Source organism: Rattus rattus, chromosome 5 (genome assembly GCF_011064425.1).
Source record: "Rattus rattus isolate New Zealand chromosome 5, Rrattus_CSIRO_v1, whole genome shotgun sequence".
In the NCBI taxonomy this organism is placed as follows: Eukaryota; Metazoa; Chordata; class Mammalia; order Rodentia; family Muridae; genus Rattus; species Rattus rattus.
In genome coordinates this window covers 133,792,891-133,819,079 of record NC_046158.1, presented here as the reverse complement: position 1 = coordinate 133,819,079, position 26,189 = coordinate 133,792,891, and the positions used below count along the sequence as shown (strand labels likewise).

The following is a 26,189-nucleotide window of genomic DNA, read 5'->3' as shown; positions in this document are numbered from 1 at the left end:
ATAGATAGATATAGACAGATAAAATGCTTTTTAAAAGGCCAAAGACATGGTGGCTCAGATCTAAGAACATGAGACAGAAAAGATGCTTAGTCCCAGCAGCTCCAGGCCTGCCTGGGCAACAAAATGAAACACTATCTAAAAAAGTTAAGAAAATATAGGGGTTGGGGATTTAGCTCAGTGGTAGAGCGCTTGCCTAGCAAACGCAAGGCCCTGGGTTCGGTCCCCAGCTCCATAAATAAATAAATAAATAAATAAATAAATAAATAAATAAGTAAATAAATAAATAATGGGCTAGGGAGAAAGCTTATGTAAGAACCCACATATAAGGAAAGGGCGGGGGAAGGGGGCTGGAGAACCATCTCAGCAGTTAAAGCATAGAAGACCCAGGTTCCCTTCCTAGCGCCCACATACTGGCTCACAACTAACTATATGTAACCCCAGTTCAAGGGATCTGACACCCTTTTTTGAACTCCAAGGACATCAGGCAGGCACATGATGACATACAAACAAAACATCTATGCACATAAAATATGTAAATCTTAAGGAGAAGAAAAAGCCAGCCTAAGCGACATAGCTAATATCTGAAGCTAGCTAGAGCTAACAGTGAGACCAGATCCAAGCTCAACAAACCGAGGTAGAATAAACAGACATAGCCCTAAATTTGATCTCCAGAACTGAAAAGAAGAAATATCCCCAAATTTTACTCAGCTGTTACTTTACGTATTACTACACTGTGACCAAGTTAATGATACAACCAAGACTGTTTTAAGCTCCTATGAGATATTCGCTTGGTTACTGTGGAGAATACAAAAACCTAAAAGCTGTAGTCCCCTGGTGTATTCCCCATGGTGATGTACACCTAAGGTTGGTTCGGGAGCATAAAAGTGAGAAATAAAGTAGGACATGATGGCCCGTGTCTTTCCTCCTAGAGTTGTCTGGTTGGTTGATTGGTTTGGTTTTTGAGATAGGGTTTCTCTCTGTAGTCCGGGAACACCCCCGTAGAACACGCTGACCTGACTGCTGGGATTAAAGGCACGTGCCATCAACACCACCCCCCCCTTTAATCCTAGCTCTTATGAGGCAGAAGCAGGTGGATCTCTGGAAGTTGGAGGCCAGCCTGGTCTGCATATCAAATTCTAGGATTGTCAGGACTATACAGTGAGACCCTGACTCAAAACAGACAAAACAAAGGAGCTTGTGGCTTTGCTGTTGAGGGCAAAGACAAGAGGACCATTGGGGCCTGCCAGTCATCAGCCACCAGTCACCAGCCTAGCTCTATTCAGTGGGAGACCATGTCTCACGGGACTAAGACAAAGTATATGATACAGAAAAGACACCTGATATTCTCCAACCTCTGAACCTCTAAACACAGAGGCACACCTCCTTCCCACCCCTCTTTTTAAAAAATAAGGTTCTGAAAAGATAGCTTAGTTGGTAAAGCATTTGCAACATAAAAATAAGAACTAGGTTGGGGATTTAGCTCAGTGGTAGAGCGCTTGCCTAGGAAGCGCAAGGCCCTGGGTTCGGTCCCCAGCTCCGAAAAAAAAGAACCAAAAAAAAAAAAAAATAAGAACTAGTTTGACCTTTAACACCTGCATAAAAGGCTAGTGTGCATTCAGAAGAGCGGCACACTCGACCCATGGGTTGTGATGACCAGCCAGCCTAGTCTATCACATTCTCAAAAATCAAAGTGAACGGCTCTACCTCTGCTCCCCAAAGACATAAGCACATACATTAAAACATACACATCGGAAGTCAGACACAAATCAATGAACCCTGAGCTTATTTTCCGCAGTATCAATCTAAAAATACTAAGCAGGGCGTGGTAACATACCCCTGCAACCCAAGCTTTTGAGAGAATGAGACAGGACAGTACCAGTTCCAAGCCAGCAGACGTATCAGGCAATGTCTTAACACAAAATACTCATACCTTCTTATTTTTGTTCCTTTTTGCTGTTAATGTCCTAACCAGATCCTAATCAATACATTTGTGGCCGTAAAACTGCATTCAGGTAGAAAGAGCTGGGAAAGCAACCAATTAGTTCTAAGTCTCACCAGCTGTGTTTCTCTGATGACAGAGACCTGCCCACCTGCTCCCACAGATGGTACAGCTGAAGCAAAACACCTGGTTCAGTACACCCATTCCACAGTCAGAACAAAGCTAGCTGTGAAGACGCCAAGTCCAAATCAGTATTTTAGTGTCTACACAAAGGCCAAAGTCATCACTAAATAAAGCTTTGTACCTCTCAAATACAAATACTATAATCTCAAAGTATAATAATAATAATATGGGGGGGAGGGAATGCTAGGAACACAGATCACAGAGTTTTATTTATTTATCTATATTAACTTTGGGTGGCCAACCTGGTCTACGTAGCAGGCATCAGAGCTAGTTAGGCAATACAGACAGACCTTGCTGTTTTAAATAAATAAAGAAAGAAAGACGGGGTTGGGGATTTAGCTCAGTGGTAGAGCACTTGCCTAGGAAGCGCAAGGCCCTGGGTTCGATCCCCGGCTCCGAAAAAAAGAACAAAAAAAAAAAGAAAAAAGAAAGAAAGGAAGGAAGAAAGCAAGCAAGCAAGCAAGCAAGCAAGCAAGGCCAGACCTTGTTGTTTAAAAAAAATAAATTAAAAAAAAAAAACAAAAAAAAAACAAAAGCATAAAACCAAAACCAGACATTGATGGTGCACATGTTTAGTCCTAGCACTCTTGGAGGCAGAAACAAGATCTCTGACTTCAAGGCTAGCCTGGTCTACAAAGCAAGTTCCAGGACAGCCAGGACTAAATAGAGAAATCCTGCCTTGGAAAAAAAACCAAATAAATAAAATAAATAAGTAAATAAATAGGGGTTGGGGATTTAGCCCAGTGGTAGAGCGCTTGCCTAGCAAGCGCAAGGCCCTGGGTTCGGTCCCCAGCTCCCAAAAAAAAAAAAAAAAAAAAAAAAAAAAAAAAAAGTAAATAAATAATCTTAAAAAGTGAGTAGAGGTGGTGAATACCTTTAATCCCAGTTCTCAGGAAGCAGATGAGTTCAAGGCCAGCCTGGTCTAAAGAGTGAGTTTCAGGACAGCCATGGCTCCACAGAGAAACCCTGTCTCAAAAGCACAAAACAAAGGACAGGCATAAAACCAGAAGATGATTCAGCAAGTAAAGGTACTTGTCATCAAGCCTGACAACCTAAATTCAATCCCCTGGCCTCACACGGTAGGAGAGAACTCACAAGAGTTCTCTAACCTCCAACATGTGGCATTTACACCCACTTAAAAGATTCATCAATATTGACAAATTTAGGGCCTGGAGAGATGACTCAATCACTACTGCTCTTCCAGTGGACAAGTTCAGTTCCCAGCACCCATGTGGGGGCAGCTCACTCACATGCACACACCAACATACTCACACACATAATTAAAAAGAAAACAAATCTTTTTTTTAAATATGTACATTACCATTAAAATTAAATCAGTGGTTTTTATTATTTTTGAGACAGAGTCTCACCATGTAGCCTTTGCTCCCTGTGATTTCATTATGTGGACTGGGCTGCCCTTAAATTCAAAGAAACCCACCTGCCTCTGCCTCCCAAGAGCTGCAATTATGGGCTTAGAGTTCTGAGATTAAATCTATGCACTACCATGACCAGCCAGTGACATTTCTTGTGCAAATTAAAAACTCATGAAATAAAAAAAAAAAAAAAAAAAAAAAAAAAAAAAAAACTCATGAAATGACAGATGGTTTTATGCCCTAATCACCAGTGTATTTAAACTGTCACAAACCCATATAAAGTCACAAAACTGAATGTAAGGTGGCAAGATCCAAAAGTTCAAACTCAAGTTGGGAACACAGGTCCTAAAAGGAAAACTCAGCAGTTTACTGTGGGGTGCTGCTACCTGTGGAGAAGGTAGCCATGGGGAGCCTCTGAGGCCTGCATCTGGTGGCAGGAAATTGTTTTAGGTTATAAAGAAATGCTTTTTTGTCTCTTAAGGCTTACTAGAAACACTGATTTGAAGAAGATCAAGCCACAGAAAGTCTCAAAGTTCCAGTCCATATTTAATAAACACAGAGTGCCATTACACAGATCCAAAGACATGGAGAGGACACTGATATTGTCAGAGAGCTTCAAAAGGGAAGAAGAAGAAATCCTGGAGATATTTAGTTTGAGGTACTTGATGCTGCAAAGAACAAGAACTATTTAATGATCGCCTGACAGTGGCAGGATGCATCTATATGGTTATTGAGGGCAAGAAGGCTGTGGAAAGACATGTCTTTTACAAGATTGAACCTAGAAAGGAAAGCCTGTCAGAGAGGAAAGCAGCTATGAAAACTCGGGAGTTATGTTCTAACAAGAAGCCTGTTAGGATGCGCGTGCTCACTTCAGCGGCACATAGTACTAAAGGTGGACAATACGGAGAGGATTAGCATTAGCGAAGCAGTTCATGTTTAAAAAAAAGAGGACATGATATGAAACCCACTTCACAGATGTACACCTTCACAAACTTACTCCACTTCCCTACTTCCAAGTAAAAATTGTTAAAGAATAAAATAAATAAAATAAAAGAGTCCTTACTGCTTCTCTTCAGGAGGATCAGGGCTCAGGTTCCAGCACCCATTGAGTGGCTCGCAGCTGCCTAACAACTCCAGTTCCACAGGATCCAGCGCTGGCAACTCTAGTACACACACTGGAGAAACAGACACACTCCTCACAAATGAAAATAAGTCTCTCTCTTTCCTTCCCCTTCCTTCTAGGCAGAATTTATCTGTGCTGCCTTGGCTGTCCTGGAACACATTCGGTAGACCAAGCTGGGCTAGAACTCAAGAGATCTGCCTGCCTCTTCCTCCCAAGTGCTGGGAATAAAGTCACATGCCATTACACCTGGCCTAGGACACAATTTCTAAAATGGCCTAAACACATCTTTGGTATCTAGTACTTGTATATTATGTGAAGTACACTCTCAGCATTAACAGTTACAAAATCAAATTACTGATCAAGTTAGAAAATCACTGGGGGCTGGAGAGATGGCTCAGTGGTTCAGAGCACTGATTGCTCTTCCAAAGAGTTCAATTCCCAGCAACCACATGGTGGCTCACAGCCATCTGTCATGAGATCTGGTGCCCTCTTCTGGTGTGTCTGAAGACAGCTACAGTGTACTCATATACATAAACAAATCTTTAAAAAAAATTAGAAAAACACTGAAGGCGTTATGTGCTCTGTAATACCAGATATTTAGTCAAAGTTCAATTCATTACTTCACATGTGATCAGTGATGACATGTGTGGTGGAGTATATGGCATGTGTACACAAGTGCCCCTGGAGGAGAAAACAGAATACTGGAACTGCAGTTAAAGGTGGTTGTTCCCCTCAGATATATACATCCTCTGGAAGAGCAGCAAGCACTTAACTGCTGAGACAGACATCTTTCCAGCCCCTGGGAAGGCTTCCCTTCCTGACATTTTTCTTCCCATGTCAAACGGCAGAAAGGGACATATTTACACTTCCAAAAGAGTTCTATCTATTTGTAGAACTCCACAGGTTCATTAGTTACTTTATCTATGCTGATGAAAACCACAGATAACAGATAACTGAACAAAATGCAAATAACTCCAAAATGGACAATCTTACAACCTCTAAGAAAGTTGGATGGAAATGCTGTTTGGCAAATTTATGAAGCGGTCAACAAAGTAATGGTCATCATTTATTACAGAACATTTGCAGCTTTCTCTGAAATGAAAGCTATAATCACTTTAAAGGTGTCTCACATTAAGAAAATCAGTAGTGAAAAGTAATCCTACCCATGCCTACTCAATTGCCCTTAGAATTCTATCAGTAGCCTTAATCAATAATCTCAACATTGCCTTGGCTTTCCCGGTCCCTATCCCAGTCCACGATCAAATACTGGCAACTCTAAACTGGGTGTGGCAACATCTGGCACACTCTTATAAAGCCTGCACTAAAGCAGAAGGTTGAGGAGTTCAAGACCATCTTCAGGTAATAAGGAGTTTAAAGCTAGCATATTTAAACTATATTAGCTTATATTTAAATAAAAGCAGTTGTGTTGTGGTTTGCCCTGAAGTTATCTGTATTTTGATGCTAATTCCACTGCCCCAAGGACAGCTGCCTAGTCACGTACTCAGGAATCAGGTGACTTCACAAGACCCTTCTCCCCACTGAATCTGTAAAGTACAGGTGAGGGGCAGGTACAGGATAGAAGAAGGCCTGTCATTGGAGGAGAAGGAAGGATGGGCAGGAGAGAAGTTTGAAGGAAGAGGAGGAGACTGTGGAGAAAGGAAGAGACAGGAGGGGAAGAGGGTGAGAAGCCATGGCAGGTGATGTTAAGATTCTGCTCTGTGTATTTACAGGTTGTTATCAATGTTCCTAAGGGATGGATGGTACCGGGCTTTGTATGTTTAAGTGAGCAATTATATCTTACTATTGGGTCAAAGATTATTGTGTTGTGTGTTCTTTTATGTGAGGGTTTAAGTGTTGGAAAGTGTGCGGCTGGGATGTGTTTCTGCCAAGATATCTAGCAGATATCTTGGGGCACCACGGTGCGGACCTAGCAGGGTAAAAGACACCATTACTTTTTTTGTTTTTTGTTTTTTTTTTTTTTCCGGAGCTGGGGACCGAATACTTTTTTATTATTATATTTTTACAACAACACAGTTGGGCTGGGTATGATGGCTCACACCTTTATCCCAGCTATCAAGAGACAGAAGTAGGCTGATCTCTGTGAATTCAAGTCCAACCTGGTCTGCACAGTGAATTCCAGGCCAGTAAGAGTTACTTAGTGAGACCATGGCTCAACAAACAAACAAACAAACAAACAAACAAACAAACAAACAAAGAGGGCTAGAGAGATAGCTCAGTGGTTAAGAACACTTGAACTCCTAGCAACTCTAACTTCAGTTCCAGAGAATCTGATACCTTATTCTAACCTCTACTGGCCACAAGCATGCACATGTGCACATACATACATACATACATACATACATACATACATACAAACAAACAATACATATAGCCAAAAAATATCCGGGCTGGAGAGATGGTTCAGCAGCTAAGAGCACTCACTGACTGCTCCTTCAGAGGTCCTGAGTTCAATTCCCAGCAACCACACAGTGGCTCACAACCATCTGTAATGGAATCCAGTACCCTCTTCTGGTGTGTCTGAAGGGTAGCTACAGTGTACTCACATACAATAAATAAATGTTTAAAAAAAATCTAACTTGGGGTTGGGGATTTAGCTCAGTGGTAGAACGCTTGCCTAGTAAGCGCAAGGCCCTGGGTTCGGTCCCCAGCTCCGAAAAAAAAAAAGAAAAAAAAATCTAACTTTTAAAACTAAGAAAAAGAGCAGAAAAGCAGTCCAACAAGACAGTTCGGCCTGTAAAGGCACTTACTGACTTACTGACAAACCTGAGGCTCTGAGTGGGTCCCCTGGACTACATCTCAAGAACCTTTACACACACATCATAATACATACAATAATAAACTGGGGAGGGGAGGTGGGAAAAAATAAAAAACTGGGGAAGGGGGAGTATGGCACCTACTAGCTCTAACTTCAAAATAGTCTAATAGTCTGAATCTCAAACAAAGATAGATAGATGTGAATGCAACTATTTCTACATCCACTGTTAATAAATATTCTGGTCTGTGGTGGTCTGAATATGTTTGGCCTAGGGAGTGGCACTACTAGGAGGTATGGCCTTGTTGGAGGAAGTGTGGCCATGTTGGAGGAAGTGTGTCACTCTGAGGGTGGGCTTTGAGACCCTCCTCCTAGTTGCCTGGAAGAAAGTCTTCTCCTAAAAAAAAAAGTCTTCTTTGGACCAAGAGGTAGAACTCTCGGCTCCTCCAATGCCATGCCTGCCAGGATGCTGCCATGCTTTCCAGCAATGATGATAATGGACCGAACCTCAGAACCAGTAAACCAGCCCCAGTTAAATGTCCTTTATAAGAGATGCCTTGGTCATTATGTCTCTTTACAGCATAGTGGAAACCCTAACCAAGACATGGTACAAACCAGAAACAACCTTCTCTAAATCAGCAACTTCTTTCTTACTTTGTATCTCAGATCCCACCTTCTTCGATTAACAAAATGTTTGCTCCAGAAGTAAAGTGATCTAAGTGTAAACCATATCAAAACATGTCACCCGATTAATATGTACAATTTTAATAGTTTTCTTCTAATTAGTTAAAAAACAAAACAAAACAACTTGGATCTATTGGAGAGATGGTCCAGCAGTTATAAGTACTTGGTGCTCGCTCTTTTTAAAGGACCCTAACTCAACTCCCAGCACCCAGGCACCTCACTACTGTCTGTAATTCTCAGTTCCAGGAAACCCAACACACCTGGCTTCCTAAGGCACCTGCACTCACGTGTACATACCCATATAAATGTACACACATACCTACACATAATTTAAAACCAATAAAAATAGCTGGGCACGTGGTGTACACATTTAATTCCAGGGGTCAGGAGGTAGAGGCAGTCAGATCTCTATGAGTTTGAAGCCAGCCTGTTTCTCATAACTAAGTTCTAGGACAGCCAGAGCTACATGGAAAAACCTTGGGTTGGAGAGATGGCTTGGAGGTTGGGAGCACTGTCTTGCTCTTCCAGAGGTCCTGAGTTCGGTTCCCAGCAACCACATGGTCACTCAGCCATCTATAGTCAGAACTGGTGGTGCCCTCGTCTGGCCGGCAGACATACATGCAGGCAGAAAGCTGTATGATGTATACAGGAAGGAAGGAAAGAAGGAAGTAAGGAAGGAAGGAAGGGAGGGAGGGAGGGAGGGAGGGAGGAAGGAAGGAAGGGAGGGAGGGAGGGAGGGAGGGAGGAAGGAAGGAAGGACCTTGTCTTGGTGGAAAAACTCATAAATAAATACAAACAGTAATACAAATACAATCAGGAGCTATGCACATTAGTGTGTACCCACAATACCAATATTTGGGAATCTGAGAAGAGCCACTTGAGTCTACAAACAGGAGACCAGCCCAGATCACAGAGTGAGAGTTTGTCTCAAAAACTAAAATAAAGCCTGAAACAGTTGTACACAGTTGTAGTCCTAATAACTAGGAGGCAGAAGTGGGAAGATCATTGCACTTAGAAGCCAGCCTAGACTACACAGCCAGTTCGAGGGATACACAGGAAGGTCCTGTCTCAAAAAAAAAAATAAGGTTCTGGGTCTATAGTTCAGTGATAGAGTACTTAATAAAACAAGACCTCCCAGCACCGTAGAAAGAAACAAGAACAAATGAATAGAGAGATAGTTCAGCTATCAAGAGTACTGGCTGTTCTCTCAGAAGACCTAGGTTGGTTCCCAACACCCAAATGGTGGTTCACAGCTCAACTATCTGTAATTCCAGTCCTAAAGGATCAGACACCATCTTCTGGGCCCCAGACATACATGTAGACATACTTATAGACTAAATACACCATACATATAAAACAAATTAGAAAACAAAAAAACAGGGGTTGGGGATTTAGCTCAGGGGTAGAGCGCTTGCCTAGGAAGCGCAAGGCCCTGGGTTCGGTCCCCAGCTCCAGAAAAAAAAAAAGAAAAAAAAAAAAAAAAAGGGGGGACGATCTGGCTCTAAAGCCCTAAGTTTGACCCCTAGCACCACAATGAGTAAGTGTGTGTGTGTGAGTGTGAGTGTGTGTGTGTGTGTGTGTGTGTGTGTGTGTGTGTGTCTAAGGTTAGAGCTTGGTTAAGTTAAGCACATCTCAGACCTGTGGATGGATGAACAGACTGACAAAGCGAAAGCGATGTTGCTCCTCAAGACCCCTGCCTGCAATGGCTTCCCATCTTATTCAGAAAAGCTAATATTCTTGCTAACACCCTTTATTAGTAGTACCACATTCAATGCCCAAGTTCTACCACTAGCCTGTACTTCAACCAAACTAACTGCATGCCTTTTCTGTGAAACTACAAGGCACATTCCCACACAGCCCTGATGTTTGCTAGTCTCTGTTGCACTGCTCATCTCTGAGATGTGCACATAGCCAGCTTAGCCAATTCCTTCAGATCTTTACTCGATTGTCACTTGATATGAAAAATAAAAATAACTAAGTATTCTGTCAAGGAACATCCCCATTCTTTCTTTTCTCTTTCCAACATATCTTTGTGTACATATATGTATGGTACATAAATGCTCAACTACCTGTACATGAATGTGAGGAAACCAGAGGTCAATGCTTGGTTTCTTCTTCCAATCACCTCATTTTTTGAGACAGGGTCTCTCACTGGACCTAGAGCTTAAGTTTTGGCCAGACTGATCAGCAAAACCCCCAAATCTGCCTGTCCTACCCACCTTGTGCTGGTGTTATAGGTGTTTGCCACCACACCTGGCTTTTTACTCTTTACATGAGCTGACCCAAACTCAGTCAATGTCCTCAAGCTTGAGCAGCAAGCACTCTACCCATGGAATCATCTCTAGGCCCCCAATAGTACATGGAGGGGGTGCTTAATTATGTACATGGGCATTTTGTTTGACATGTATATTCGTGTATCACAGGTGCAGTGTCTACCAAAGCCAGAAAAGGGTGGACAAGACACCTTGAAATTGGAGTTAAGAACAGTTAACTGCCAAGTTGGCTGCTGGGAACCAAACCCGGGTCCTCTGCAAGAACAACTAACTGCTAAGATATCCAGCCCCACAACAAACCTTCTAAAATCATAAAAATAAAAGGGACACAAGATGCTGCTCAGTGATAAAGTGATTGCCCAGCATGTACAAGGTCCTAGGCTTAATCCCCAATTCATTACCAAAAGAAATACAATCGAAGCAATCAGGGCAGAGGTGTCATACCCCTTTAATCCAAGCTCTCGGGAGGAAGAGCCAGGCTGATCTCTAGGGTTTTAAGCTAGCCTGGTCTACAGATAGGGAGGTAGATAGGTAAACTGAATGAGTTCACACCTGCAATCCCTAAGATTGAGGCAGAAAAATGTCTGAATAAGAGTGGGGTGGGTAAGTTCGGGGCTGAAGGCGTCCCTGCTTCCTCCTTTAAGAGGCGGGTCGGCCCCGCCCCTGCGCCCCGGGTCTCTTGCCCGTGGCCCCGCCCACCTCCTGCTCCTGGCCTCCCCCGGCGCAGCGCACTCCCCGCCCGCCCGCAGCCTGACACGCCGCGCGGTCCCTCAGTCTCCCGCGATCGCCTCCCCAGGCATGGCACAGGGCCTCGCCACACTATGGCAGCAGCAAGGCACAGCACGCTCGACTTCACGCTCGGCGCCAAAGCTGATGGTGAGGCCATTCTGAAAGGCCTTCAGTCCATCTTTCAGGAGCAGGGGATGGCAGAGTCGGTGCACACCTGGCAGGACCATGGGTATTTAGCAACCTACACGAACAAGAATGGCAGCTTTGCCAATTTGAGAATTTATCCACATGGATTGGTGTTGCTGGACCTTCAGAGTTACGACAGTGATGTGCAAGGCAAACAAGAAACTGACAGCCTTTTGAATAAAATAGAAGAAAAAATGAAAGAATTGAGTCAAGACAGTACTGGTCGGGTGAAGCGACTACCACCCATAGTTCGAGGAGGGGCCATTGACAGATACTGGCCTACTGCTGACGGGCGCCTGGTTGAGTATGACATAGATGAAGTGGTGTATGACGAAGACTCACCTTATCAGAACATTAAAATTCTTCACTCAAAACAGTTTGGGAATATTCTCATCCTCAGCGGGGATGTTAATTTGGCAGAGAGTGACTTGGCATATACCAGGGCCATCATGGGCAATGGTAAAGAAGACTACACTGGCAAAGATGTACTGATTCTGGGAGGCGGCGATGGAGGCATATTATGTGAAATTGTCAAACTGAAACCAAAGATGGTCACTATGGTAGAGATTGACCAGATGGTAATTGATGGATGTAAGAAATACATGCGCAGAACATGTGGAGATGTCTTAGACAATCTTAAAGGAGATTGCTATCAGGTTCTTATAGAAGACTGTATCCCAGTACTGAAGAGGTACGCCAAAGAAGGGAGAGAGTTTGATTATGTGATTAATGATTTGACAGCTGTCCCTATCTCTACATCTCCAGAAGAAGATTCCACATGGGAGTTTCTCAGACTGATTCTTGACCTGTCAATGAAGGTTCTGAAACAGGATGGAAAATATTTCACACAGGGGAACTGTGTCAACTTGACTGAAGCCCTGTCGCTCTATGAAGAACAGCTGGGGTGCCTGTATTGTCCTGTGGAATTCTCAAAAGAGATTGTCTGTGTCCCTTCATACTTGGAATTGTGGGTATTTTACACTGTTTGGAAGAAAGCTAAGCCTTAAAGATGAGCATCCCCTGAATGATGTGTTCTGCAAGCCACCTTCCTGACCTCCATATGCCATATATGCCATCACATGAGTCAGGCAACTGTTCATGAATTCCTTCAAGTGGTTTTCTTTTTAATTATTATTTTTAATTTAAAAAAGCCAATGGGAAAAATGTATATTTTGATGAGTTAGGGTGTTAATTTTTAAAAGTCAGCCAATTAGACAGCCCTGCAAAGACTACGGAATGCACTGACCCCCTAGAATGTGATTTTAGTATCTTTTTTTTTCTCTATGTGGGGGTTGGGGTTTTGTTTTGGTTGTAGGAGACCTTTAATTTGGACACGTGGAGGAATGAACATCATTGTTTTGTTCTGGAGAGAAGTTCCTGAGAGTGTTTCTCCCCTCTCACCCCCAAATAGACTTAGATATTAAAATTTGGTGCTTTTAAAGGTTAAAAAAAAAAAAGAGTGGGGTGGGGTAGGGAGGGGAGGGGAGGGGAATGAGGAAGAGGGAAAGGAAAAGGGAGAGGGAAAGGGAAAGGGAAGAGGAAGAGGGAAAGGAAAAAGGAAAGGGAAGAGGAAAAGGGATAGGGAAGATGACTTGTTTCTGCTTGTCACCTACCCTCAAGGCTGACATGACTTCTCTAGAAACAAACAAAAAGAACTGAAGACAAGAAAAACTTGTCACTTTTTTTATCATATAGAAAACCAGCACAAGCATATTAACTTTTATGGGATGGGGGTGGCAGTGGTCAGGAGTGTTGTGAATTCCAGGAAAATGAGGGTGTGTTTATTGTTATTCTAGGGATATGAGACCTAAATGAATAAATCTGTGCTATGTGAATATTTGCTCTCATGTGGTTTTGAAAAATTAAAAGCAGGCAGAGCCTCTACATGATGATCAAAATTAACAAAGGAATGAGACAAACATTTGTAAAAGAGAAAAGGTCACAGTTCTGTGTGTGTCAAGGAATGTGTGTGATGCCAGATAGCAACGTTTCGCTTGAGCTGTTGGAGGTTAGATTACATATTGTTGCTGTCAGCTGATTTAATTTAAAAGTCTGCCAACTCCAGAGCTATAAATTCAGAATTTCACATTGGTCACTCCAAATTTTACTTTGATTTCTGCATTTAATTATAGCAATGCAAAACAGAAGGGAGAATCAAAGTCTGTCTGTTTGTTGGTTTGCCTTCTTCCATCTTAAGATAGCCTGGAGAGATGGCTCAGTGGTTAAGAGCACTGACTGCTCTTCCAGAGGTCCTGAGTTCAAATCCCAGCAACCACATGGTGGCTCACAACCATCTGTAATGGGATCTGATGGCCTCTTCGGGTGTGTCTGAAGACAGCTATAGTGTACTTATATATAATAAATAAATCTTAAAAAAAACAAAAACGAGTCTCACTATACAGCCCAGATAGCTTCATAATCACCTACCTCAGCCTCCCAACAGTAGATTACAGGCAGGAACCACAATGCCCAGCAAGAGTCAAATCTTGTTTTGTTTTGTTTGCTTTTCAGACAGGGTTTCTCTGTGTAGCCCTGGCTGTCCTGGAAGATCCTGGCCTCAAACTCATGAGATACACCTGCCTCTGCCTCCTACGAACTGAGATTTAAGGCATGTGCCACCAGATTTAAAAGCCACCACTGTTTGTTTTCTGTCTGGTCCAGGTTGTCTTGGTGCTTGTAATAATCCTCCTGGCTCAACCTCCCAAATGCTGGTTATAGGTGTGTGCTATTAACCCAACACTGCCTTTTCCCCAGTTCATCTCTAAGGTATTTATGGCAATCCTGTATAGGCATGGTTGCTCATGCTCTTGATCTCAGCACTAGACAGGTAGGAAGACAGGAGGATCTGGAGTTGGAAATCAGCATGGGCTACACTGAGAGGAGGAGCTTACGATGACCCAGTCAGCTAGGAGCAATCCCTGATTTAAAAAAAATGGAGCAGGGGAATAATTTGATCATTTCAGAGGGGAAGGAGGTCCACAGATACAGTTCAAATAACTAAGTCAACCAGAGAATAGAATGAAAAACAGGAGAGGACCAGGGTTGCGGATTTAGCTCAGTGGTACAGCGCTTGCCTAGTAAGCGCAAGGCCCTGGGTTCGGACCCCAGCTCCGAAAAAAAAAAAAAAAAAAAAAAAAGAAAAAGAAAAAAGAAAAACAGGAGAGGAGCAAGAGAAGCAAACAGAAGGTACTTAGGTGTTCATCCTCAGTAAGATCTCACTGGTGCATTTTCATTTCTCTTCATCCTAATAGCAGTGTGCCACATGAGGAAAAGGCCCTTAAGAGAACACTTCTCACAGCTGTTCATAGTCATGAATGCACAGGACTTGTCCCCTGTAAAAATACCTGTAATTACCTAACATTTAGATACCATTCCACTTATGTTCAGGCTTCTTTTAGGGTCACTGACTTATGAAGCTCTTGCCACTTTCTCAAGGAGCTTGGTCTGCAAGTTTGCTTTCTTAGCTAAGTGGGCAAAATGAAGGAGTAGCTGAGAGTGAGCTGTGAGCCTGTTGAACTCTAGAACTGTCTTGTCGTGTAGCACTCCCAGGCCCAACCCAGCTAACACTGCCACTCTGTTAACATCATATATCCCACTTTTCCCATAAAAATAAAATAAATCCCAAAAAACTAAGCACTTAGTACCCCCATGAAATGTGAGCTCCAGAGCCACCTTTCTATCTTCACCCACTAACATCATCACAGAACAGCCTGCCAAGCATTGTTAAAGCATTTTACAGGCCACACTCTCACATACTAATCAAAATAAAATCACAAATGAGCTAGGGTACTGTTGCAGGTCTTTAATCCCAGCACTCTGGAGGAAGAGACAGGCAGATTTCTGAGTTCCAGGACTGCCAGAGCTACACAGAGAAACATGCTACACAGATTACATGCTAGTAACCCCAGAACTCAGGAGGCAGAAGCTAGAGGATCAGGGCAAGTTCAAGACCAGACTAGTCTACATACCTAGTCCCAAGACAGACAAAGCTATTACAGAGAAACCCTGTCTCAAAACAGGGTCATCCTAAACCACTGCACTCTACTTCTACTGAGTGAGGCACACTTGTCTTTCTGACAGTAGCATAGGGAGAGGTAAGACCCACTATAAGATGATGATCTCCATACCAAGGGTAGTGACTATCACGCAGGGAGCATGAAGAGACAATACTATGACTTCCGCTTACATTTTAGCTCACCATTCCTTAAAATAGCAAATTTTACACATTATGAAATGTTAAAACATCAACTATAACAGGACTGTAATTGTTACTTTTTATGTGCAAGGGATCAAACCCAGGGCCTTGGTGGGTGGGTAGTCAGTCTACCACTGAGCTATCCCTATCCTAAACCTGTAATTTAAAACAAATACTGAGTGCTCGCTTCGGCAGCACATATACTAAAACAAATACTGAGTCAGGCTCACATCTATAATCCCTTCAATTTAAAAGGCTGGGATACAAAGCGAGCCATGAGGGCAGCCTGATCTACTTAGTAAGTTGAGGCGAGTCTTTGCTACAGAGTAAGACCTTATACTTCACTGAAACAAAATATTCAGGTCTGGGATAAAGCTCAGTAGTAAAACACTTAACCTAGGGGATGGGAGCCCCTACCTAGCTGTTGTTGTGGGTTGGTGTTTTGTTTTGTTTTTTGATCATCACTGCCAGAAAAAAAAAAAAAAGTAAAGCAAATATTCACGTCCTGTGTGTGACCTTAGCCGCCTATCCTGATGGAACGGATCACCAGAGGACCAGAGTGCTCCAGTATTTCCCCAGGGACTTCGCTTTGGTAAAGCAAACTTAGGACTGAGCTCTTTCCCACTTTCCTTTCCCAGGGACTACAGTTAAAACATAAGACAGCTAGAGACCTCATCTAGCATACACTAAAGCCTGTGTTCCTTCAGCATTGAGAAAAAAGGAAGAAAAGAGTGTAGGTAAGTTTCTGAAATCACTAAAAATGACACATGCCTGCAACACCCTAGGTCTAAGGAGCCCAACAAGGAGGTGGGACTGACCTAGGATGAGGACATAGATCCTATCTTTTCTGTTTTGGTTTGTTTTTGTGAGTTTTTTGTTTGAGACATAGTTTCTTTGTGTAGCCCAGGGTATCCTGGAACTAGTTCTAAATAGACAGAGGTAGACAGATCTCTGTGAGTTCTAGGTCAGCTGGAGAGACGGCTCAGTGGTTAAGACTGCTCTTACAGAGGTCCTGAGTTCAAATCCCAGCAACCACATGGTGGCTCACAACCATCTGTAATGGGATCCGATGCCCTCTTCTGGTGTGTCTGAAGACAGCTACAGTGTACTCATATATAATAAATAAATACACCTTAAAAAAAAATTGGGGTTGGGATTTAGCTCAGTGGTAGGCGCTTGCCTAGGAGGCTTAAGGCCCTGGGTTCGATCCCCAGCTCCGAAAAAAAGAACAAAAAAAAAAAAAAAAAAAAAAAAAATTGGAGGCCCAGAGAGATTCTTTTTTAAAGGAGAATTCTGTAGTTTTGAGTTATAAGTACCTGCCTTGCTGGGTGGCGGTGGTACACACCTTTAATACTAACACTGGAAGGCAGAGGCAAGTGGATCTAAGGCTAGCTTGGTCTACAGAGTGAGTTCCAGGACAGTTAAGGCTACACAGAGGGAAAGAAAAACAAAAGGTACCTACCTAATACATAATAAGCATTCAGTTCAATCCTGGACCCTAATAAATTAGTTGACATAACAAACAATAGGCAAGCACACTTGACCCACAATAGAGCAACTTTGCAAAGAAACTTAGTTACATAAGGAACCACAAAGACCTACTTCTTGGCTTTTGTTTTTCCACAGTCTTACTACACATTTTGGACTGATCTCAAACTCACATTCTCCTGCCTCAGCCTCCTGAGTGCTGGAATTACAGAGGCTTTCACCATACTCAACCTTTTGGGACTATATTTAACTAAAAACATAAAAGATATGGAAATAAAAATGTGTTAGTTCATCTGGACCTAGTGACACAGGCCTGTATTTTTAGCTCCTGGGAAGCTGAGACAGAATTACAAGTTGCCTGGGCAACTTTGTCTGAAAATAAAGAAGGCTAGGGATACAGTTCAGTGCAGTGCAAAAAGCCCTAAGTGCAATCCCAATACTGCTATAAGTAAATGAATTTAAATTCAGATAAAAGTTTCTTCCACTTTTCTTATATAATAAAATCATCTTCCTTCACAAGAGCATCAAGAGCAGGAACAGCACACTCAACTACAGAAGGCATTAGTGGGTAAATCTATTTTGTATTTTTTCAATCCGACGTGGAATGAGTGCCCAAGAAAAAGGCTGTAAGAATCCTCTGCTGTAATTGCTGTCGAGCAAGGAGGGGAGGGGATTAAGACTTCTCAATAGGCCTCATTTTACCCTTGCACAATAGACATCCCCAAATACCTGACTTTAGCTTTTTTGTTTGTTTTATTTTTAGGGTTGGTATTTTGTTGGGTTTTTTTGGTTTTAGTTTTGGTTTTTTGAGGCAGGGTCCCATGATGTAACCCTGGCTGGTCTAGAACTGACTGTATAGACCACGTTGGTCTAAACTCTGAGATCCACCCGCCTCCAAAGTGCCTCAAATACCTGTTTTTAGACCGTCACCTGGCATAGACAAAGAAATATCCACAAAACGTTTGAGTCCCTCTCTCAAACTCAAATCCAGAATCTAGCCTGTCAAGTTTGTTCGCCATAGTCTCCGGGCCTTGAGTGATACTTTGTACTTAAGAGATGATTTAATAAATATTAAATGAATCGAACGCAAAATGCCTGGTGCTCAAGTAATGCTAGCTATTACTGCTATTTTAATGACAATTAAATTTTTATTGTTCTTATTAAACGATGCCATCCCTCCTCCAAGATCTTACAATTCTAGGAAGAACATCGGATAAATGGAATACCGAAATGTGGGTAAGAGTAAAAACACAACTGGGTCACACAGTAGGACTAGTCAAACACAAGATATCTTAAACAAACAAAACACAACCAGATCCCAATTTCGGACTTTTCCGAGAACACACATAACAAACTGAGATTAAGATAGTGAGTTTTCACACTTGTATATGATGTGTGTTCAGGGTATTCTACTGAATTCGCAAAACCCTACCACAGAGCTATTCAGGGTACGTTCCTCACAACCCATCCTCACAACCCATTTTTCAGACAGAGCAACTGAGTCTTGGGGAGCGCCAAGGTCACACAGCCTATACGCGGGGCAGCCGGGACATGAACCCAAGCAGTACGACCCCAGAGCCTGCATTCAACAGGGCCCTCCGGAATATCAGCCCGGCATCCTCCAACATCTACCACACGTCGCTCCAAATCCGGCGTGTTTCCCAGGACCGGACTTTCAGCCCCGAAGCCGCGAAAACAAAACAATACTTCTCTCGCGGCCAGTCCATAGGGCGCCCGCCAGGCCTGAGCTCCAAGGCCGCTCCACAGTCCGGCTTAGCACCAGAAGCCGCGAGCCCCACAGGAAGCGCCGGGATAGCCCCGAGGGCCCCGGAAGGCCGGGGAGCCGCGTGACCTTGGATCCAGTGCCCCAATCCCAGCCTCAGTTTCCCTGCCCAGGCCTCCGCCGGGGGCCTCTGCAGAGCCTCGCGCTTATGGAGCAGCAGGCCCCTCAACACACACCCCTCAGCCGTCCACCTTCCCGCCCCACTTACGCTGGAAGGCGGCCGCTCCAGGGACGCCCACCATCGCGGAGCGCAGTCTGTCGCGAGCGCCGCCCGCTTCGACCCTCCGCCTGAGCCCTCCGCAGGCGCAGGCCGGGACCTGCACCCGCCGAACTCGCCCGCACCAGCGCCGCCGCTGCCGCTGCCGCCGCCGCCGTTAGGCCGCGCGCCGCCCCGCCCCCAGACGGCCCCGGCACGCCCCCGCCGCGCGCTCCCGCGTGCAGACCAACGCACGCGGAAGCCGGGCCCGAGGGCGCTCACGCGAAGCACCGCCTCCTGACCTGGCCCGCCCCTTCCGCGCCAGGCTGCGTCCTATCCTGGAGATGCCTGCACCTCGACCCGCCTCCCGCGCGCTACGCAGGGCCGCACGAACCGCCCTTCTCGGAGCTCCAGACTTCCGGACGTGGACTGGGCGGTGACCTAGGAGCAGGGGCGGAGTCCTGGGGCGGGGCTTCGGGGAGGAACCCTTCAGGTATCGGCCTCAATGCCTTGACGGTTGTATTGGGTGTTAAATTGTTCTTTCCTCCTTTTACTTACTTATTTGTTTTTACATTGATTTATTGCATATGTGTGCGTGTATATGTTTGAGGAAGTGCATTCCAACGCGTGCATGTGAATGTCAGAGAACAAGTCGAGGGTATGCTCTCCTTTCACCCTCTGAATCCAGCAGATCAAATTTCGGGCATCAAGCTTGACAGCAAGCATCTTTGCCAAATTAGCTATCTCGCAGATTTCTGTGTCTTTTGGGGCTATAGGAATCTAAATATTTGAGATAGCTAATAGCTGCCATTATTGATTTCTGTATTAGATCGAGGACTTTGTGGGGTTTGTGTCTGTGTTTGGGTGGGGGGAACGTGTATATACAGGGGTGTTTTGTTTTTTGTTTTTGTTTTTTTGACACAGTGTCTCACGTGTAGCTCTGACTGTCCTAACTAGCCCTATAGAACAGACTGGCCTTGAACTTAGATATCTATCTACCTAACTCTACATCCCAAGTGCTGGGACTAAAGGCCTATGCTACCAGGCCTGGTTAAGTGCAGGTTTGTTTTGATTTGTTGAAACAATGTCTTAATGTATGTTTGGCTAGTCTGAACTCACTGACCTAGATCAAGTTAGCCTTGAACCTTAAGCCATTTTTTTTTTTTTTTTTTGGTTCTTTTTTCGGAGCTGGGGACCCGAACCCAGGGCCTTGCGCTTCCCTAGGCAAGCGCTCTACCACTGAGAGCTAAATCCCCCAACCCTTTAAGCCATATTTTTAATCTGCCTCTCAAATGCTGTGTTTATAACACCAGCAGGCCTCACAAACAGTTTGTTTCTGAAAAAGGTTTATTTTATACCTCTAGCTGACCTAGAACACACAGTGTAGCCACGACGGTCTGGCACTCTCACCAACCGTCCTCCCTTGGCCACCCAAGTACTGGGATTTTAAGTAAGAGTCACTAGCCTGTCTTCAACAGCTGCTTTTGTATACTATGCAATTAATCTTCACAGTACCAAGTATAGTTTTACCCCTTTTCTACACATTAGGAAGAGTCTTTCCCACTGGCTTGTCCACCTAGTGCTGTTAGCAAAGTCAAAACATAAATCCCATAGCAACCCAAGAAAGCACTCTGACTATAGGATGAATGTTGTCATTCTGTCTCTCAAAAATTCAAAAACAGGAATTAGAACTAAAATGAAGCCAGTCTGGCATGGTGCCACAAACCTGTAATCCCAACCCTTGGGAAACTGAAACAAAATAACTGCCTTCAAAACCAGCCTTGGGCCACATAGTAAGACTGTCTCAATAAAACAAGGTCAGGCGTGGTGCTGTACTTCCAGCACTTGATTGGTAAGCGCAGGAGGTCAGTTCAAGGTTATCCTCCTCTATCCGATGAGTTAGAGGCCAGCTTGGGTGAGCTGCAGTAGCATTTGCCAGGTGAAGTGGCACACAGCTATGATCCTGGACAGTGGCACTTGGGAAGGTCAACAGTTCAGCTCCATATCTTTTAATCCCAGCACACAGGAGGCAGAGGCAGGCAGGTTTCAGTGAGTTTGAGACTAACCTGGTCTACAGCGCATATTCCAAGACAGCCAGGGCTACACAGAGGAAACCCTGCTTTGAAGCTGGTGGGGGTGGAAAGAATTTAGTTACAGGGGCTGGAGAGATGATGGCTCAGAGGTTAGAGGCACTGGCTGCTCTTCTATAGGACTTCCGTTTAATTCTCAGCACCCACATGGCCGCTCACACCTGCCTGTAACTCCGGTTACAGGCGATCCGACTCCCTCACACAGTCATACATGCAGGCAGAACTCTAATGCATATAAGATAAAAATACTTTTTTAAAAAAAAGAAAAGAAAAATAATTCTACATATCAAGTGTATCCTGAAACAGAAAAATGGCTACTGTGAGGCCAGTCTGAGGTACTGTCAGAGCCTGTTTTATAACAAAGTAACAACTCCCTAACGTGGACAGAGCTAGATTTGATCTCTGGCTCTGTAAACAAACTACAAGTTACAGGTTCAGATAGACCTAAGGAAATGGAAATTGCTTGGACCTCTGGGCTATTTCTTTATTTTATTTTTATTGTTTTTTTTTTTCCCTAAGATTCTCTGTCTATATCTCAGACTGGCCTGGAACTCCTAACAAGTCCCATGCCTTGGCATCCCAAATTCTGGGATTCCAGACCTGATCATACCAAGCTGAATTTGTTTCTTCTCCCTCTTCCCCCCAATGTTTGTCTTTAGTGACAGGAAGAGTAAAGATGGGCAGGCAGAGAGACGTGCGTGCCGCCTGCCATCTGTCTAGGCCATACCACTTCCTCTGCTAGTGAATGATAAACTCGAGGCCAGAGCAGACAGTGAGAGAAGCTGCTTACAGACTTGTGGAGTAACTCCTTTAAGCAGTGTTCCTGGTTGAAACACCACTGACACTTTATTTACTTAGGTATTTATTTATGATAGTAGTGTGGTGGTTGGTTGCTTGTTGATTGGTCCCCAACCCACAAGGTGGCATTATTATTATAATAGAACTTAGGAATTAGTCCTGGGGTCCTTCTTCTTGTCATAGGTAAGCCCAACATTGACAAAGGGAAGGTTGTACTGCATTGACCTCTTGGCCTGGCCTCCTCTTCCTCCTCCCCCTCCTCCTCCTCCCCCTCCTCCCCCTCCTCTCCATCCTCCTCTTCCTCCTCCTCCCCATCCTCCTCTTCTTCTTCCTCCTCCTCCTTTTTGGCCACTTTGGGAGTTTGACCTCTCACTTTTCCAGCACGAATTCAGGGAACCATGAACTTCCCCTCCCAGCATGCAGCCAGCTTCTTGCAGAGTGTTCAGGGCCCCTACAGCACCCTGGCCTGGGACTCTAGCACAGCATCAGGCCCAGATTTTGTATCATTATCATGTTTCAACTGGGGTTTCTCTAGATGACTCCGGCTGGCTAACTACTTGCCCTGTGGTGATTCCACAGTCTGGAATTCGTAGCAAGCCTCCTGTTTCAGCTTCCCGAAGTGGTACAGGTGTGTTCCATTACATTCAGTTTCTTCCCACTTGACCAAGCCTGTCTATGTAATGGAGAGATCTTTGCCAGGAGTCTGACTTTCTTAAGGAAAAAAAAAAAAAACCAAAACTTCCTCCAAAACAGAAAGTGCCTAAAAAGGTCTCAGTGGAAGTCATGAACAGTCATGGTTCGTGGACACTAGCTGTATTATTAGAATTCATACTATTTATGAGTTCCATAATAATGAGCATGCTTCTGATGAAGATTAACATATAATACAAAAGCATTGTGTCGGGTATGTTGGTAAATGCCTATAAACCCAGTACCCAGGAGACAGAAACCAGGAGGAGCAAGGCCTCTGAGCCAGTTTGAGGAACAAGTAGTAACGTGAGTTCCTGTCTCAAAATAAGTAAAATAGGGCTGGAGAGATGGCTCAGCGGTTAAGAGCACTGGCTGCTCTTCCAAAGGTCCTGAATTCAAATCCCAGCAACCATATGGTAGCTCATAACCATCTGTAATGAGATCTGATGCCCTCTTCTGGTGTGTCTGAAGACAGCTACAGTGTACTTATAAATAAATAAATCTTTTAAAAAAAAATAAGTAAAATAAAATCCAAATTAAATACCCAAGGAGAACATGAAGAAATAAATACACCTTTTTTTTTTTTTTTAAATTTTTGTTATTGAGACAGTTTCACTATCTAACTGGGGCTGGCTTCAGACTCATTTCCTTCAGTCTAGGCTTAAACTATTAACTCTCTGCCTTGACCTCTTGAATGCTGGTCTTGCAAAGCTGCAATACCACAAGTGGACTAGAGATCGGGATGTCCCTGCTCTGGCTACCACTTAATTTGGTGATAGACGTTATCAGAGAAAGCAGGCCCACTGACTTATCAAACACACCAGACCAAAGAACACTCCAACTCCTTCTCTTGGATCGCACAGTAAAATCAGCTCCTAACGTTGGCTGAGACGTTATCCATCCTCAAGATATCCACAAGCACTAAGTTCCTAACTGTGTCCCCCAGAGCCCTAAGTGTTTTGGCTTACATGGGTGGCTTGATGAAGCCAGTTATCTTTTCTGGGGACCTAGTAAGCCTAGAATTTACCACCTATCACCACCCTGTTATCATTGTTGTTCTTTAAAACAAAAGCTGCCTGTGTAGCCCTGTCCGGCCAGATAGTAACGACTTGACCCAGCAGGCTGTCCCCGAATTTCATGCCCTTGCCTGTGCCTTGCAAATGCTGGAGTTTCAGATGTGAAACACTCCCACCCTGTTCAATTCTGTACCTGGAACCACCCCAGAGCTTCAGTAGCCCAGGCTGGAACTGTGCCAACCTCGGTTTGTTATGTTAATCTCAGCACCGGCAGTAACTCTCCTAGAATCTATCTGCATTACCTCCCTGCCTCCCTTCAGTAAGGCACCTTTGAACCTTGTAGTCTCTTTAACAGGTTCTTAGCCTTTCTGTATTGTATCCTTGTGGTAGTATGTGATCTGAAAATTAACAGTGATAATTAAGATGGGACTGGGTGGGTTGTCCTTTCTTGTAATCCCATTATTTGTTAGGCAGAGGTGGATCCCTGTGAATTTAAGACCAGCCTAGTCTACATAGTGAGTTTCAGGACCACCAGGGCTATGTAGTGAGACCCTGTCTTAAAATGATGATGATGGTGGTGATGATAGTGGTGGTGATGATTGGAAAAATCTGTATTTGCCAATGATCAGGAAAACTGAAGGAAGCCCAAACTATTAGGCAAATTAGAGGCCACAGAGATAGTCTAGAGGTAGAGAGATTGTCTATCATGCGTAAGAACCTGCGTTCAATCTTTGGAACCACGCAAAGAGAAAAGCCTTTTCCAGAAGTGATTGTGCAAAAGGATCAGGAGTTCAAAGTTATCCTCTATTGGGTTTGATGCCAGTGTACTACTTGGTACTCTGTTTCAAAGCAAGCAAGAACAAGTTTTCATTAAGCTGATCTGGCTTGCCTTGAACTCCTAAACTTGCTGACTCATCCCCCGTAACTGGGATTGCGGGCGAGTCAGGTTTAGGGGGTGCTGGGGACAGAATCCAGGGCTTAGTGCTAGCTAAGCATTTCACCAACTAATCTACATCCCAGCTCCCAAAGAGCCTTTTATTTCCTTCGCCATACCTCTCAGAAGCTGAGAGGACAAGAAAACACTAGTCTGGATGAATAGGCTTCCTGCTGCCTACTTGAAGACCACGGGGTGGATTCTGGAGCCTGGGGCAAAAGAAAACATAAAAAGGACTCTGGCTTACCCCCCACCACACACACAATACACCCTTCTAAACAAAGGTACCACCAGATGGTCTTAGAGGAAAAAATCCAAAAGGTTGGAGCCTCTGCAGGACAGGGGGTCTCAGACCTCATCCCCGTGGAACTGGATCTCCCAGGGAACAGGGTACGGAGTGTCCTTCCACTCTGGCTATTGCTTCCACTTGTCTGTGGGGAAGTGGTCCTGGCCCCCAAACCTTATTTTCCCATATCTAACACTAATCACCAGCCCCCCTTATAAACTAAGCTCAAGGTGAGAGAATTTTTTTCTGACAAATGCACCTAGCTTCCCAGGGGCCCATGTTGCAGAAGTCTCTACCACTTTGTAAAAACTTTTATATAAATGTTTTAAATTTCCCTACATGGTAAAATTTTGGTCTATACAAAGCACTCCCATTATTTGCTTGACTAGCATATCCCAGAGTCCTGAGCATACTAGGCAAACTTTCTTCCACTGTTCCACACTTCAAATTATCACTTCAAATTATCAGCTCTGGGGGTAACAACAGTCCTAGACAAAATCCCTTTCCTGTGGGGCTGACCCACTAGCTGACATAGGGTATGTAATAACACTATTCTGAGAAAAAAAAATAGGCAGGAGAAGAGCCAAGAGAGTGATTCAGGTACTGTTTTTTGTTTGTTTGTTTGTTTGTTTTGTTTTGTTTTGTTTTGTTTGTTTAAGTAGCAAAGGGAGTCTTTTTGTTTGTCTGAGACAGGGTTTTCCTGTGTTAGCCCTTGCTGTACTGGATCTGCTCTGTAGACCAGGCTGGCCTCTAATGCAGAGAAACACCTACCTCTTCCCCCCAGAGGATTAAAGGCGTGAGCCACCACCTGGCTAAGAAGGTGACATTTATACCACTGAAACCTGAAGAATGTGGAAGAGCTGCCAAGTTTGAATGAAGGAGAGGATGGTAGGAAATGAAGCCCTCGAGGCAGGAACATTTGTAGCACACCAAGGAAACTGGTAAAGAGCAAAAGACATAGAGGGCAACTGGAGCTTGGGTGGGACCTGTTGCACCTTAATAAAGACTATGGCTTTGTTCTAAGTCAATTTTGCAGTCACCTGACAGTTTTGAGATCTTGATCTATATAGGAAAGAGAATATACTGGAGAAAGGCAAAGGTGGAATGTTCCTGGGGCAATACTCAAAGCTCAAAGCGGATAGAGGGAGTGGAGACTTGAAAAGGGAGTGGATTCCACACATATTTTGAAGGTGGAAGCAGCAGAATTTGCCGAAGATTCTTCCGTGGTCCTACGTAGGGCACCAGAAAGGTCTGGCTGATGCCTGTAATCCCAGCAGTCAGGAGACTGAGGCAAAAGGATTACAGTATGTTCGAAGCCAGATAAAATGATACAGCAAGACCCTGTCTCAAACAAAACAAAAGATTTGAAGCATTACTATTTGGAAGGATGGACTAGCCATCAGTTGAGACCACACTAGTCGTAGGACTAGCAGAACCAGCAGTTTAGATG

The 26,189-nt window shown here is 44.0% G+C and overlaps 2 protein-coding genes and 1 pseudogene across 5 annotated transcripts in view; 2 read left to right on the top strand and 1 right to left on the bottom strand.

Moving 5' to 3' along the window:
* The window catches only part of Cbfa2t2 (CBFA2/RUNX1 partner transcriptional co-repressor 2), a 105,734-nt gene extending 86,628 nt beyond the window's left edge, over positions 1-19,106 (bottom strand). For all 4 annotated transcript variants that reach the window (XR_004388047.1, XM_032904496.1, XM_032904494.1 and 1 more), the window contains exon 1: positions 18,938-19,106. Coding sequence is in view for 2 of the 4 variants with exons in the window: in XM_032904494.1 (XP_032760385.1) it covers positions 18,938-18,971 (34 nt within the window). In the remaining 2 variants the exon portion in view is untranslated. The remainder of the gene's footprint in view (positions 1-18,937) is intronic.
* On the top strand, positions 3,899-4,312 carry LOC116899977 (annotated as a pseudogene).
* Positions 11,047-12,465, top strand: LOC116902159 (spermine synthase-like). Its single transcript, XM_032904499.1, has one exon. It carries the CDS (start codon positions 11,170-11,172, stop codon positions 12,268-12,270), a length of 1,101 nt encoding a protein of 366 aa, XP_032760390.1. The 5' UTR covers positions 11,047-11,169; the 3' UTR covers positions 12,271-12,465.
* Positions 19,107-26,189: the final 7,083 nt, after the last annotated feature.